At 39.4% G+C, this 15,088-nt stretch overlaps 1 protein-coding gene across 1 annotated transcript; it reads left to right on the plus strand.

Annotated features, from left to right (window-relative positions):
* Window positions 1-1,293: 1,293 nt before the first annotated feature.
* On the plus strand, window positions 1,294-4,708 carry LOC132994227 (uncharacterized). Its single transcript, XM_061064433.1, has 5 exons — window positions 1,294-1,495; window positions 2,254-2,362; window positions 3,427-3,546; window positions 3,825-3,903; window positions 4,576-4,708. The coding sequence occupies exons 1-5, from the start codon at window positions 1,398-1,400 to the stop codon at window positions 4,665-4,667; spliced, it is 498 nt and encodes a 165-aa protein (XP_060920416.1). The 5' UTR covers window positions 1,294-1,397; the 3' UTR covers window positions 4,668-4,708.
* The last annotated feature ends 10,380 nt before the right edge of the window (window positions 4,709-15,088 follow it).

Raw genomic sequence — 15,088 nt, forward strand, 5'->3', positions numbered from 1 at the left:
AAAACGGCAGCAATCCGTTGGTTCTTAAAGGAAGAATGTGCGCCTTTTTGATGCAGTAGATGTCGCCCTTGAGCACCAGCACTAAACCAAAACAAACTGCTGTTTGGCGATACCCTGGCTATTCTGAAGCCTCCGCTCTCCTCCAGCGGCACACCTCCAACCCCCTCTGCACTCCTGTTCTCACGACGGAGTTATCAATTAGAACGCACCATAATTAAGCACCATTAAGCACAAGCGGCGGACAAAATTGTCCTTTGCTCGAGCACAGCAAGTGCTAGCACACTTGGAGCGTTATATTGCACATAAATTGAAAAGAATGACCGTGATCTAAAGATATCCAAATAAGCAGTAAGTAGGCTATATTATTCTTCTTTTATCTAGTCCTTGACTGAAACAACTTAATAGGCAAGGCCGTCCCATTAGTGTAAACATGACGTAAACACGACCCGACTAACAGCTGGCGAGACTCACGCTGCTCGATCATTGTAGACAGTCATGACTCAGAGAGACATTTACAGAGGATACACTGGATTTTCTACTATAGTGTAAAATGTTGCACATTCTTCCTTTAACAAATGATTTAACATATTCAACCTTAAAGGAGATCTTTAAGTACCTTCTACTTTTTAGAATAACAGCATGATTGGTTAGTTTTGGCCATTGTAATATATTGTGTACGTTGTGACAGATACGACCCATACAGATAAAATGTATTCTTTGTATGTGCTCACCTGTGAATGATGGACAGTAATGGGTTTAAACCTGACAGAGTGGAATAGGTTAACTGTGTGATCACTTTGCCTTAGTATTGTTGTTTTCTTCTTCTAATTACCAGAATATAAATGTGAGACAAGGTGTGAAATATCATCTTTTGTCAAGACATGACTGTCAAGAGTGTTGAGCAACCAAGCTGAAATGAAGCTGTATGGCAGCATAGCGGCAGGAACTGGTTACTGGACTAATGGAGTTATTTTTCTGTATTCATTGGGCTTACGTTCATTGATTGAGAACTCTGTTTTTTGCATTCAATCTAGAGAAAAAAATCCAGATTCACAGAAATACCTCAAAAGTCTGAGCTCTCTTGAACTAGAACTGAACATGCTTGACAGTAGTGGCCCATTTAACTAGAAGTTGCAGAAAGTGTAACAGAACAGCCAGTGGCAGGGATTGGTGTGATTCTCTTCTGCTCTACCACAGACGGCCTCTAGGTGTCTCTGTAAACCAGATGTCTGTGTAGCTTCTCTTTATTGTCTCCTCCTTACAACTTAATTGAATTTAGACTGTTTCCTTCTCAGAAAAGCACATGATCGCCCTGTGATTTTTTTTTTTGTCTGATTACTTGTTTTATGTCTCTCAGTCACTGAAGCTATTTCAGGGTTGGTCTTCTGTTGAACAGGATGAATCCAGCCAGTTGTTTCTTTGCAGTAATCCTGGCATTTGGCACCTTTGAGCTTTGTCGCGCAGGACCTCTCCATGCCCAGTGCAAAGTTGAATGGTATGCTTTCATTCTTTTGTTATTACTGTGATAAAAGATGTGTTATCTCGTGGTTTACATAATTAATACTGTCCCAGAAAACCTTGGGCCTTGCAAGAGTGACAGCGATACTAAAATATGTTTGCCTGAAAGTTTCTGAACTGAAATCATCTGTATTTAATTTTCTCATCGATAAGTAGTTATTTGATTCCAATTGAACCTGTTATGAATGAACTGGCCAGTCTAGTCACCTAGCATGCCCTGTTACATCATTTCTGTCCATCAGCTAAGCAACATCAGAGTCTGAACATGGATCGACCTGAGACACTAAGTCCTGTAATTGATAGCCTATAGGCCTCACTTATTCAAAGTCTTTATCTTGGCACAATCATTTTGGATTGGTTGGCTTAGAAAAAGATGAAATAATACAACTCAGCAACTCTACTTAAACATTATATTAAATCTATTTGATTTGATTCCATTACTTGGATTTGATAAAATAAAGTAAAAAAAAAAAAAAAAAAAAGATGTTTAGAAAAAATAGCTATGCCACTTAAATAGTGGTGTTGTATTATCTGGGATATATGGCCAGTCTTAAAAACACTGTATTTCAAAGTCAAAAGAATACAAAGCTATACAAGATGTCCACTAGATGGCACCCTTTCATGTACAATATCCAATTAAGTTTTTAGAACCAACCAAAGTACTCACTTGAACCCTAAATCAGATTCAGTGACTTTGCTTGTTTTTTTGTTTTTTTCCTTCCTCATCTCTTTTAGGTACTTTGGGATACCATGCCAAATGGTTTATGAATCCCTTGTTTCCCAGATCAAGAAGTGGAGAACCATGACTGGCTGCAATATGGGAGGAGAGAGGTGCCTGTATAAGGTGTCTGTGTAACTTTCATATAAACTTTCTTTTGAAAAAAATACTTTAATACAGTTGACTTTGTAACTGCAGACCAAAAATAAAATCAGCAGAAATCGACTTCCAGTCCTGTAATCAGCTTACTTCTATCAGGTGTAATAATGTTTTATCAGTTGGCACAACGTCTTGGTCCAGAAATGTGTAAAGTCTGGCGACTAGACACAGTCATGAAGTCTTCATATATATTTTCAGGGGGTATTGTAGCAGAGAGCAGTTCAGATACCCCCCCAAAAAAATCAAAATAGGAATAAAAAACAGACCACTAGATTGTGATCCATACCTTCCCAGATACAATGAAATAGATCGGACACAAACAAAACTAGAGAGGAAAAAAAGCAGAATTGTGAAGTTCTGTTTAAAATGTTGCAGTCCTGATGTGATTGAGGTCATGATTATGGGCAAACCATGAGATTACCTTGAGTAAAGCCTGAGGTGGGTGCAACATGAAGTTTCAGTCTTTTGGTTACTTCACGTTGGCTATGAATGCTAAAGGTCATGTTGACCCCTTGCCTGAAAGTAGTCAAAGTGACCAACAGAGTGTTGCAAAGTTTATGATCTCGAGAGAAGGCTGCAGTTCAAAGGTAGCGAGGGTCCAGGAATGATCTGGCTGAGGTCATTATTTAGCTTACTGGAGTCTGTTTTATGCATAATAGGCTAACTTACAGCTGTAGGCCATACGTCATTTCTTTAGCCATGAATATCCTCGTTGGCTCAGGAGGTCGAGCAGGTTGTCTACTCATCACATATTTGCTGTTTTTTTTCTTTCCACTATCTGCTGTTTCCCTTTTGTCTTGAAACTGTATTTGTACATATTGAAATTGATTAATTGAGGATCGTATCTGATGGCAGAAATAAGGATCTTGAGATAAAGTGGCCTGCTTACTGTTGGGGTTTAACAAAAACCAAACCAAAAATTAAAATGATCCCTGTGGTCCTAATTTAGAGTTTATTACATTCAATTACAAACTGGAAATTGTTTTTTTTTTCACCATTAATTGTATTAAAACATGTTGATCTCTCTGCAGCTGCAGTCTGCCTCTGTCCACTTTATAGCAGCCAAACACATCACTCCCTTTAAGAGATTTGTGGACGACATCAATTTCCGGCTGGTCTCCTATCACTTCTTCACTTGCTGTCACGTTTCAGTAGGTTTTCCCACTCCTCTAATTTATTATCTCACAGATGCTGAAAAACTGTACTAGACATAGATAGTGACTCTCTCTCGTCTCTGAACCACTTCTTTGACTTTTCTCCGACCTAATTTGCTTTCTGTACTCTATGTCTCTATTTCTGTAACCATCCAGTCCCTCACTGTAAACTTATGCTTAAACAGGTATCCGTCTTTATTCATGTTGCTGTCTCTTTTGATGTCTCATTCTGTACAGATTATTTTTTATTCACACATATAATTGTTCATCCATAGGCCATGTCCATCTCTGAGTCCTGGTATGCAATCAAAGACCATGGCACAAACTACTGCAACCTCTACAACCTGATGGAAGGTAGGCATAAAAAAGTGTTGAGATTAAAACAATGACACTCTTCTACAGTTTTGAGTTTCCCTAATGGAAGGGGGGTGGCACTGTCCACACAAGTCCAATACAGAGCTGACAACTAGGAAGTTCTTCAAATGACATGCTGTAAAAGAAAAACGTTCACTGCTTATATCTTTAAATGTCAAAGTAAAAAATTCAAAGTACAAAAAAAAAGGCTGCGTATCCAGTCATCACACGGCTGGTGTCAAAGTCTGTATGGGGAGCTAAGTGGAGCAGAAAGAGGACTAGGCACTGACTTCAGATCAGGGAATGAGGGAGCAGTGAGGGATTATGATAATGAGCAGCTATACACAAGTACACTCACATGATTATTGATGACAAAAATGGATCTGTTTACTAATGATGTCAATTCAAGGCATGGGATCTATAAAAAGTGCCTAAACATAAAAAAATCTATACAAAATAGATCACATAAAGAATGAAGAAAAGTCATTATTTGAGTGGCTTGAAGACGGAGCAGCTACCTCGATATTGACTTTAAAACGTCTTTCACAGTCTTTACCACCGTTCGTACTTTAACTAAATGGCTCCTTCTTGCACATTTCTACCCTACATCTGTGTTTCTGGTCTGTGGACAGGTGATCCTCAAACATGTTTCTCTTGTCTCTTGTTCAACAGGAAGTGGTCTGACTGAAGCCAGAGGTTATAAAGAGGTCACCAGTGACTTCCTGTGTACCCAGCGCTCCTCTGCTAACTGCACTGTATACTGACTTGCACTATAAACTGGATGAATATTAGAAGAAGAAGAAGAAGACAAACTTAAATTTTACACTCTGTTATTGAGACATGCTACACACACATGGGCTGAAATACACACACACATCACACATGCACAAACAGGATGCACCAGTGGAGAGATGTCAGAGTGAGAGGGCTGCCCAGGAGGCACTCCTGATGGGGGACCAGACCAATTTACAGACTTGTTCCACACCGGGACTTGAACCGGCAACCCTCCGGTTCCCAAGGCTGAGTTTCTTCCGACCCCACTTTGAGCTACTGCTGCCCAAATTATTAATTGATTTATAATCACTATTGATAAGATGTTTTGGTTACTTACTGTTACTGTTTTAAGGGGTTCAATGATTTTCTGTTTCCTGCATGATAAATGTATATTCAATATACTCAAAATTATTAAGCTGAGTGACTTTTAATATTCTCAGATTCAGATGACAAATAATGTTTTCCTATGGCTGATGTCACTATTCTTTTCACTAAGTTTCTAATCGCCAGAGAAAAACAGCAACATTTTCAACATAACTATCATGTTATCATGTCTATAATGCAAGTAGAGAACTTAGATCAGCCATCTTACCATTTTATAATAAAAATCGGCAGATATATTAAAACCTTATAAAGATATTATAAGACACTCAGGCTTTCAATAGGCAAATCCCCATCACATGTAAAGATCATTTCAAGATTTACTCCTATGTTTTCTAGGTTAATTACTTTTATTGTCATCAAAAACTGTTTGATTTAACATTTTGTGCTCAATTTGTATTGATGTAAATTAGTTACACGGGTGTTACAAGTTTCATTTTACAGTTAACTAACCTCTTGTAATTTGTACTGTGCCTTGTGCTTCAATAAACAGTGACAAACATCACAATGACTTATCCTAATTTCTCAACAACATTCCTTGTTGTATTAACAATCAGAAATTTCTCACAAATAAACAATCTTTTTAAAATTCTGATACAAAAATCCGATCACTCCACAATGCGAACTCGAGTGGAGAGGGGTTGGAGGAGTGTCGCTGGAGCAGAGCGGAGCTGCAGCCAAACAGAAGTTTGTTTTGGTTTAATGCTGGTGCTCAATGGTGTCATCTACTGGATCAAAAAGTCGCACATTCTTCTTTTAAATATCTCATAGTGTGAGCCCAAGTTAAGCGTCAAGCTGTAACATTTACAACCTTTCAATGTCAAGAAATATAGATATTCAAAACACAGAAAGTGTTTCGGACAGTAGAAACCACACAACACCCCTAAAGCTAACCCAACATTTACGTTCTGGAAGAGTTTGGACAGTAGCATCTTCCTGTTTCATGACCAGCAACTAACTGCATTATTTTCAAAACATTGATGTTCCTTAGTCTGTCATATAAAAGCTAAATAAAGATTGAAACATCATTTCAAATCTGAAGTCACCAGGTGAGAGTTTGATGATATCTTCTGTCTTTCTTGTTTGTTCTGGGCCCTTGGTAAAAAGAAAAAAAGGAAAAAAGAAAAACAGCACACACCAACAGAGAGCCACTTGGTGGGATTATGGTGGTGGATACCGCTCAGAGGTGAGTCACAGTCTGACGAGGGGCATCATTCTTTCTGACACCTTAACCAGTTTTCGCTCTTAAAAATGATGGCGAAGTAAGGAGGGTGGAGGGAGACAAAGAGAGAAAATACACCCTTAGCTGCGTGTGGATTGCAGGGCAGCTTTTATTAAGGGAGCAATATGCTCGGCCGGGTGTTGCCATCCATCATTAAGACCTGCCCCACACACACACACACACACACACACACACACACACACACACACACACACACACACACACACACAGATTGTGGTTGGAGCACTGTGGACTTCTGTGTGTCTTCACCTCAGGGCTGAACAACTGACTGGCAGGCACCTGTAATATCCTGAACTCTATCATAACAGAATGTGTCCAAGACAACATTGTATGTCACCTTATACATGACATGTGTACTTGATCATGCTTTTGCATTTTTACAAATAATGATGAAGTCATTTTTCATCGTTTCTATTGTAATTCTATTCCATGTAACTCTGTTATTATTATTATTATTAGTAGTAGTAGTATGAATGCCATGTAATACTTTGTTCTGTTATTGTGTTGTAACCCTCAAACACAAAGGTTAGTGTAGGGTCATGATGGATAAAATCATTTTGATCTTTTCTGCAAACATTGTGTGTTTGAACTTAAAGCAGAGGATGGTCACGGTCACCTTTTTCTTTTTTAAGGCTTTCCCTAACAAAAGGCAGGCAGTATGATGTACACCACTTCAGACGTCATGGTTTTTGTGTTTCAGGAAGTTGGCATCCTCTGCCCTACAAAGGGGAAAACAATTGGTAGCAAAACTAAACCTGTACAACAACAGGACCCACATATAAACACTTGTAACAACACAATCACAAGAGGTTATCGGGATCAGTAATGCTAAAGTTTGATCTCTAAATGTAAGCTTGGTACTGTGGACCACCACTATTTAGAAATCTAGTCAGCCTTTTATTTAAAATCCTCAAATGCAGACTAATGTGGTGTTGATAGGCCAACAAGGAAAGAAACACGTTTTCTGTCTTATTTATTTTCACATTCGATTTGGTGTGCTGTTCTGTTGTTGCTGCTGTGTGATTGACCTCTTGATTGACCTCTTGATTGACCTCTCGCTTTGCCGTGTTATTCCTCATAAATATAAAACCATATTTTTCTGATATTGGAGATAGTTTAAAGTCTAGAAGTCTAGAAATGCTCTTAGATGTTGAATAACCATTATGCTGTTCAGTACTGGATCATACAGGAAATGGTTAGTTCACTGTTCACTGAAGCTGGGAGCTGTCTGAGACACACCCAGTGAGAAGCATGACGTGTGCATTTCACCAACCTTGTCCCTCAAATTGTCTGTTGGTGCAATCACATCACATTAAAATCATAACTCTTGGATACTGCTAAACACAATCACACATTTTCTTATTATAAAATGTTTCTCTATATTACTTTGAAAGGTTTCACTGATGAAACAGATTGGTGTCTCATAACTAACTCTTCTCATCAGACTTACATTGAGAGAGGGCAGTAGTAGGTTTGACTTCAAAATCGCTTTGGCTCTCACAGATCATTTTTAATTGACAGTTTTCTGACTGGCTGACACATTTTATCTGCCCCTTCGGTGTCCGCATATGAAAGCATTTCACTCCACCCCGATCTGTCCAATTTGAGGGCTGCTTTGCATGCAACATGCATTACTGCGCATGTCAATATTGTTTATTCAAGAGTAAAATGCATACTGTTTTAATATGTCAGTGTTATCGCTGCGTGTTTTCTTGTTTCCTTCCCTTTTTTTTGCTCAGGAATGGGATGAGAAAAAAAAAAAGAATAGCTTGGAAAATACACACCCATCCACACAAACCCTGTCCCCACCTCTCCCCTTGTTTCTTGCTCTTTTCTCTCTTTCCATCTCACCCCTAACTCACCACTATCTTCTCTGTCTCGCTTTAGTTCAAAGGCTGCCAAATCCTTCCCAAACCAATTAGAGTGTATGTACGGTCCTCAGGGGGGGTCTGCGGTGACAGTACAGGGTATGGAGTGGCAAGGGGTCTGAAGAGGCAATCAGTCTGCAGTATTCAACAATATCAGAGAGGAACAACAATAGCAGGCCATAAATCAGAACTGGAACAGTGAATAGACATTGACTTGTTGGATATGGGGAGACAAGAATAGAGGGTGGTTGAGGGAGCAGGAAATACACTGAAAAAAATGGATATTTTGGTTTACCAAACAATATCCTTTCTTTTCAACTACAGCCAATGATTGCTCCTTTTGGCAGTGACGACAAGCGCTTTGTTTTCCTTACTTTGGGCCAACAATGTAACTCCTACTTCCTTCAGGAGCCTTGTGGTGGTTACAAAGTCCCTTCAACCCACCTACAAAAGTTGATCTTTCACACACAAGCCTTGCTCGTCTGCTACAGCTGTAGGGTTAGAGAATTGCAGCCTTATCTGTTCATATGATTTACCCACATCATCATTAAGACAGACCAGAGGAGATGGACAAGGCAACCACATCTGGTCGCAGATGTGTTGTTGCAATTTCAGATGGATGGGTGAGTCTATGGCTTAGTCCCTGACCACATTTGTCTTGCAATAGTTTAGAGGGGTCTCTTTCCAGAAGAAGCAAGTACACGAGGGAATGTTGTCAGGACATTGCGAGGCATGGCATTCATGGTCACTCTCTTGCACCCAAGTTCAGCTGCCAAACACCTTAGCACTTGGATGTTTGTCACACTGTATATATGCCTGTGTTAGGCTTGTCTTAAAACCAACCAAGGGTTACCAGAACTGCCGCTGGGAACAGGCTGCATTCTCTCCCAACCAAAGATGTAGGTTAGTGGGAGAGGGCTTGATGATATATGAAGCTCAGCCTCTTGCGTCCAGGCTTTGCAGCTCACTCAATGTTATTTTTCTCCTCGAGTGCTATCCTGTTCCTTGCTTGGTCTGTGATATGGCTTTTGCACACCTGGCTGTTTCTTTTTGGCAGTGCTCTTTCTTTACCACCAAATGACTGCGTTCAGTTGGAGTAGCCTTTTCCATGTAGGTTAAATTGTTCCAGACCAAAGCCCCCTCTGCCTGAAATGGATATCTTAATGTCAGATTTTGCATGAAGTACTGCTGTGGCCTATTTCCTCTCTGTTGCTGGGGTAGGAGCGCCACCTCTTTCAATGGAGTACTTGGATTCTATCATTTCATGATGTGGCACATTTGTTTCCCTGCACTATGCTAGAGAGTAGGCAGTGGGCTCAGTTCCGATAAAGCCCTATGCTGCTGAGGTCTCTTGGTCGCCGAAGTCACATCCTCCCATAAGAGTTCACCAGTCCCTCAAGCTAACAGACATGGAAAAAATGACCTCATAGATGGTAATTGGTCATGTAGGTAGTGGCACAAGTCCAAGTAGAAAGCACTAAAGCTTTAACGTCCCTGGGGGACCAATGTTGTTAATTGCCTTGAGGCTGCCGGCCTGTTTCACCTGCTCTCTGTCTTTGAGGTCTCCATTGCACCATCATCCAAAGCTTTTGATAGGCTTCACCACCAGGACAGTTTTATTGGCTCATTGTTGATTTGGAACCTTTTGTCAACGAGCCAGCCTTTGATTATACTGGAGGATATTCTGGGTATGATCTACATTCTTCATGTGTGACCATTCGATGTTTACCTTGACTGCCCCTTCCCAAGTGTTTCCCTTTAACCATTCTGAAGCTCTTGTAAATAGCTGCATAGACTCGTGGAGAATGCCACAAAAAGGAAAATGATACAGCCAATCAATATGCCTATCTCAAGGTGCTGCCAGGTGGTGCTGTTATCCTGTACCTTGAGACAGAAATGGAGGACACTGAAGTTAGCTCTGACCAGATTTGTGATGCACTCTGGGACTTGGAAGAAGCTGAAAGTTGTTACTGTTCCAAAGACACTGGTAAGTTGTTTGAGAAGGTTTTTATATTACTCTGATGTACAGACAAACAAATTGACATACTACACTTAACACTAGGACATGTTAGACAGAAGTAAGAGCCTCACTTGGAAGGTGTGACTCTTGTGGTCTGTGGATTGTCCGAGAAAGGGATCATACTGTTCTTAGGATAAGACAATGAAACGCAGTGTCACTAAATGCTAAGTGTATGACATACTTTTATGGCAAACTGAATAGCTTAGTTCAGAGACATTTAAACACTGCCAAATACTCCATAGGTTTAACACATTTTCACTTTTCATGATTTTGATTTGTTTTAATTTGGAAAAATTATTTAAGTGATTATGTTAAATCCAATTCAATCACAGAATAAAATCCTACACCTTGCCATCAAATGATACCTCATTTGATGGCAGACAAATGATAGGAAAGTAGCAAAATGAATTATAGACAAAGTACCTGCTCAAGGTAATGATACTTGTCCTCATTAGAATGCTTAGTACCTCCTCGTCCTCACCAGCTTAACATATCAAATTATTCTTTCATTTGGCCGGTAAGTGATATAACCTCCAGTTCTGTTGAAGCTGTAATGAAATGCCTGTGTCATACTCAATCTTCCTCCCTGGCACAGATGATTTCATTTGGTATGGTCAGTAATAGCCAAGGAAATAATAATTACGTTCAAATATTAATCTCTATGGTTGTGACAGAGCGATGAATCAAATTCCCTTCACTTGTTGTCTTTCCAAAGTCCCTCCTCCTATTTCATTGCATCTTCATACCATCAACTCCCCCTTTTGCCACTGGACTGATTACTATGACAAATTATTGTATTTCCCCTTCACAAGAAAGAGGGCTGGATTTGAGGCAGGGCCTGGTTAAGAGGTTTCGGAAATGAAGGAAGGGAGGTGAAATATAAAAGGGACGATAGGTAAACAATCCGTAACTTGATGTCCGTTATAAATGTATCCACCATTAATGCCAAATTATTTGGCACAATTAGCAGAATGGCACACCAGTCTATTGCCCACTGATAAGTGCCCTAGCATTTGCTGGTATTATGAACTGGGTGTAGAGTGGTCACACAAGAAAAATCCCAACCAGAGTCCATCACAGAGCAATGATGGCCAGAGAGTAAGCAAAATATATATATTTTTTTATCTTTCTGAGTTTGGGTAAACCATTACTGTTGCCAAACAAAGATGTAAACAAATATGTATTACTACAGATGATACAAATACATACAAAAAAGAGGCATGTATATGTCATCATTGTGTGTGTAACATATATCTGTTGTAGTGTAACTTTAGGTAGGGTACAGTAAAACTTTGTCACCTACTGTTGAAACACAATCATGGGTCATGATTTGTACTGTTTGCACTGTACTGTCAGTTCTCAACTGTGAAACAGATGTAAATGCAAACTTCACGAGGTAGGTAAACATGATCCATGGACAAATCAGGAGATAGATGGCAAATGAATAGAAGTCTTATCAGTCATGGGTAATTGCTGTGATTTACATGGGTTTTGATGTCACTTTGCCCTCTAGAAGCTCACACAGGGCTATAGCTTGCCCATTAATCACACATAAATGGTTGTCACAGCTGGATTCTGTGCTCATCCAACATGGCCAGCCCCTGTCAACTCATTGACAGATGGGGAAAGGGGGAGCAGTGAGCAGACAGAAAGGTGACTGGGAAACCAAGCAGTTATATTGGTCTAAATTCTTCACAAAAGACACAATTTGTTGAGATTTGTTTTCACAGAAAAATCAGTTAACACAGGGAACAAAACTCCCAAAGAGCGTCTTTCCAGATTGGTTATTTCATCGTTATATTTTTATGTATGATTACAACAGAAAAAAGCTGTTATAAAGTGACGCCCCCCGCCTTGTTCTCGATCAACTGCTGTCAATATAGAATCATGTTGGGTCCCAATTACTGTTTTTACCAATGATTGCAATGGGTTAAACCAGTAGAAACACAAAGAACGCACAAATATTGCTATGATAGACTGCCTAGATTTAATCAATGTGTTGACTGGACATTCGGCAAACTATGTGAGTAAAAAGCTTCTAAATGTTGCTGTCAGCAACTCATTTCAAATATTCAAGTTTAACGTTTACTTTGAAACTAATTTACAAGAAAGATTCAGGTTGATTTGTACACAAGGAACCATGTTCCTAAATGACAACGGGTGGAAAGTCACTGCCGAATAGTTGATGTTCCAGTTACTGAATCTTTTAACCCCTCTACCCTGTGTCTGCCTGAACACTCTCCAAAATCTAAACATATGGTAGTGTCTGACTTGGCCAAAAAGTCCCATTTTAAAACTATGGATACAGTTATGAGTTACCTATATTGTGAATTACTTAGCAAGAATATCCAGACAGAGGTTGGGAATTCTTGGTTAGTCTGGGACACAAATCACATGCACAAAATTTGTATCAAGCAGAGGACAGGTTTAAAACATTTGGTATAAATGCTGGTTGTACCATATGAAATTATTACTGTAGAGAAAGTAAACATAGTAATTAGATTTTAACACAGGCATAATATTGAACCCCTATAATGTGTCCCTGGTAATAAATGTTTTGAAATTGATATGCTGTAGACGTTTATTTCCAGGTCTTAAGCCATGTTCCATTGACGTGGTAAGTAAAAAGGTTTTGTGCACATCCAAATGTACAGATCAGCACACACACAATGATCTATTTAGAGACTTAGGGGGAAAAATAACCTAGAGGAAATGCATATTTGGTATCATACAACGCATCATGGTCCTATAGCAAAATCATCCACCTTTTGTTAATTTCGCCGATTGTCTTTTCTTTTTGTTGGATGCTATGAAAACTATGGTCTTGAGGGGCTGCTTACCCTATTAAGTCCTGGAAATGCCCTTATTGCAGCCAGCACAGCAAGGTATCAATCAACCTTAATGATAGACGGTGATATATGCAAGACAATTTTAAAGCCAAGGACATCTTCATTCATTCAGTATCTATCAACCCAAAGCCCAGAGACTATATCTTCCGTTTCCCCTGGCGAGTCCCTTACACATCCTGGAAATATTACCATTACCGCCACCTCTCGCCCTGAGGTACAGAGTTAACCCTATGGAAGCAAAATTCTTAAAAGGACCCTTTGAAGAACAATGGAACACTGAACAGGCAAAAACAAAAGAAGTATGCTATGAATACCTGTGTACAGGAAAAAGACATGAAGTGCCAAGAGATTAAAAAAAAAATCTGACATGGACAAGTTAAAAGAATGAGGAAATACAGCGGATAGAAAGCCAATGTAAAACAGTGAGAGCCGATAGGATGGATGGTCTCTCTGCCATCTCTGAGTTGTCTGTCTTCTGAATACGCTGCTGGTCAGGATGAATGATGCAGTGTGACATTTATTGAAGCCCTGAGACCAGTATCTGCAGATCCAGAGATAAGAATATAAGGAGGTGAAAAAAAGAACTGTATGGTGGAAAAATGAAAAAAGGAAGATACAAAATGGAGAGAAGAGAATGATAAGAGCGAGCCATGACAAATCTTGGTAGTCTGACGGTATTGTAACCTCTATCTTTACAAAGACTTTGCCACTCCAACTGCATCTACTGTATGTACCGATTGTTTCGTTCCCTCTTCTAGATTTACCTTTCTTGTCATTTTGTGCCTCTACCAAAAGTGAAAAGGCAAGGTTTTAGGTTTTAGGCTTTATAGGGAGTTGTTTAGAAAACCTAATTGGTATGATCTAGTAATAAGTATTATCTCTACATAGCTTTGTAAGTACACTTGCAATAAACCTTGGAACTAGATGAAAGGTGTTAAGGGATTCATTAATCAATCCTATTAACAGGTCATTGTAATATTCTGGCCAGGAAGTAATCATGCATGCTTTTATTGCATTATGTTGAGACAGGGTTTGTCTGCAGGATTAAAAATATGTCACATATCATGATCAATTATAACTCCCAGATCCTTCCAGTGGTGTTGAATGCCAAGATGATGCCATCTAGGGCACATCACACACTACCATGGCAGGTCTCTATATGTTAAGGGCAAAGCAAAATAGCCTTTGTTCTGTCTAAGTTTAGTCTCAGAAAATTGGTGGCTTTTCAGCTCAGACGTTCGATCTCTGCAAAGTGTGTTTGCGCGTCCACTCGTCACCCTCACCGCTCTGTTTATTATAAACTCTAAACTAGTCGTTGGACACGTCTGTGTGAACTGCCAGTGTGAGATATTTTGTCTGTTAAAGTGTCAAAAATATTCTAAAAGCGCTAGTAGCTACTTAAAGTATTACTGATACATATTAATAATCCTGAAGATTGAAATTAAATAATAAAATATGCACATAGTATGACTTTTTCATATATAATGACTTCTCTCAGCTGAAAACAGACAGCATGTCACTCAGAGAGAGAGAGAGAGAGAGAGAGAGAGAGAGAGAGAGAGAGAGAGAGAGAGAGAGAGAGAGAGAACAGCACTGTTATTCCACCCTCTTCTCCGGTTGATTTTGAGAGATTATTGAGAATGTTCCCGTGTACCCGAGGCGCTGTGCATTTTTTAAGTATTCTGTGACTTTTTTTTCTCCTCCTTTTCGTGTGAAACAACAACACTCTCTCTGTCAGGATTAACAAATTAACCACTGTATATTAATATATATACTGTATATATATATGGCTGCACCAATAATTTTTAGCATGCTCGGAGCATTCATTGTTAATTTATACAAACTGAAATTGATCTGTTAAATTAGACTTAAAGCTGTGACCATTAATTCACAGGGTTCCCTTCTCTGTCGTAGGATGAGGTGAGGACACTAAGTACAGAGAGAATTCTTTCCTCCAAGTCAATAAGGTTGTCATTAGTATACTTTCACCAGTGCTCTCTCTATCCTATAGTGCACGCCTTTCCTTAAAACCAGGGGCCATATTCTGAAA

Source organism: Labrus mixtus, chromosome 19 (assembly GCF_963584025.1).
Source record: "Labrus mixtus chromosome 19, fLabMix1.1, whole genome shotgun sequence".
NCBI classification, from domain to species: Eukaryota; Metazoa; Chordata; class Actinopteri; order Labriformes; family Labridae; genus Labrus; species Labrus mixtus.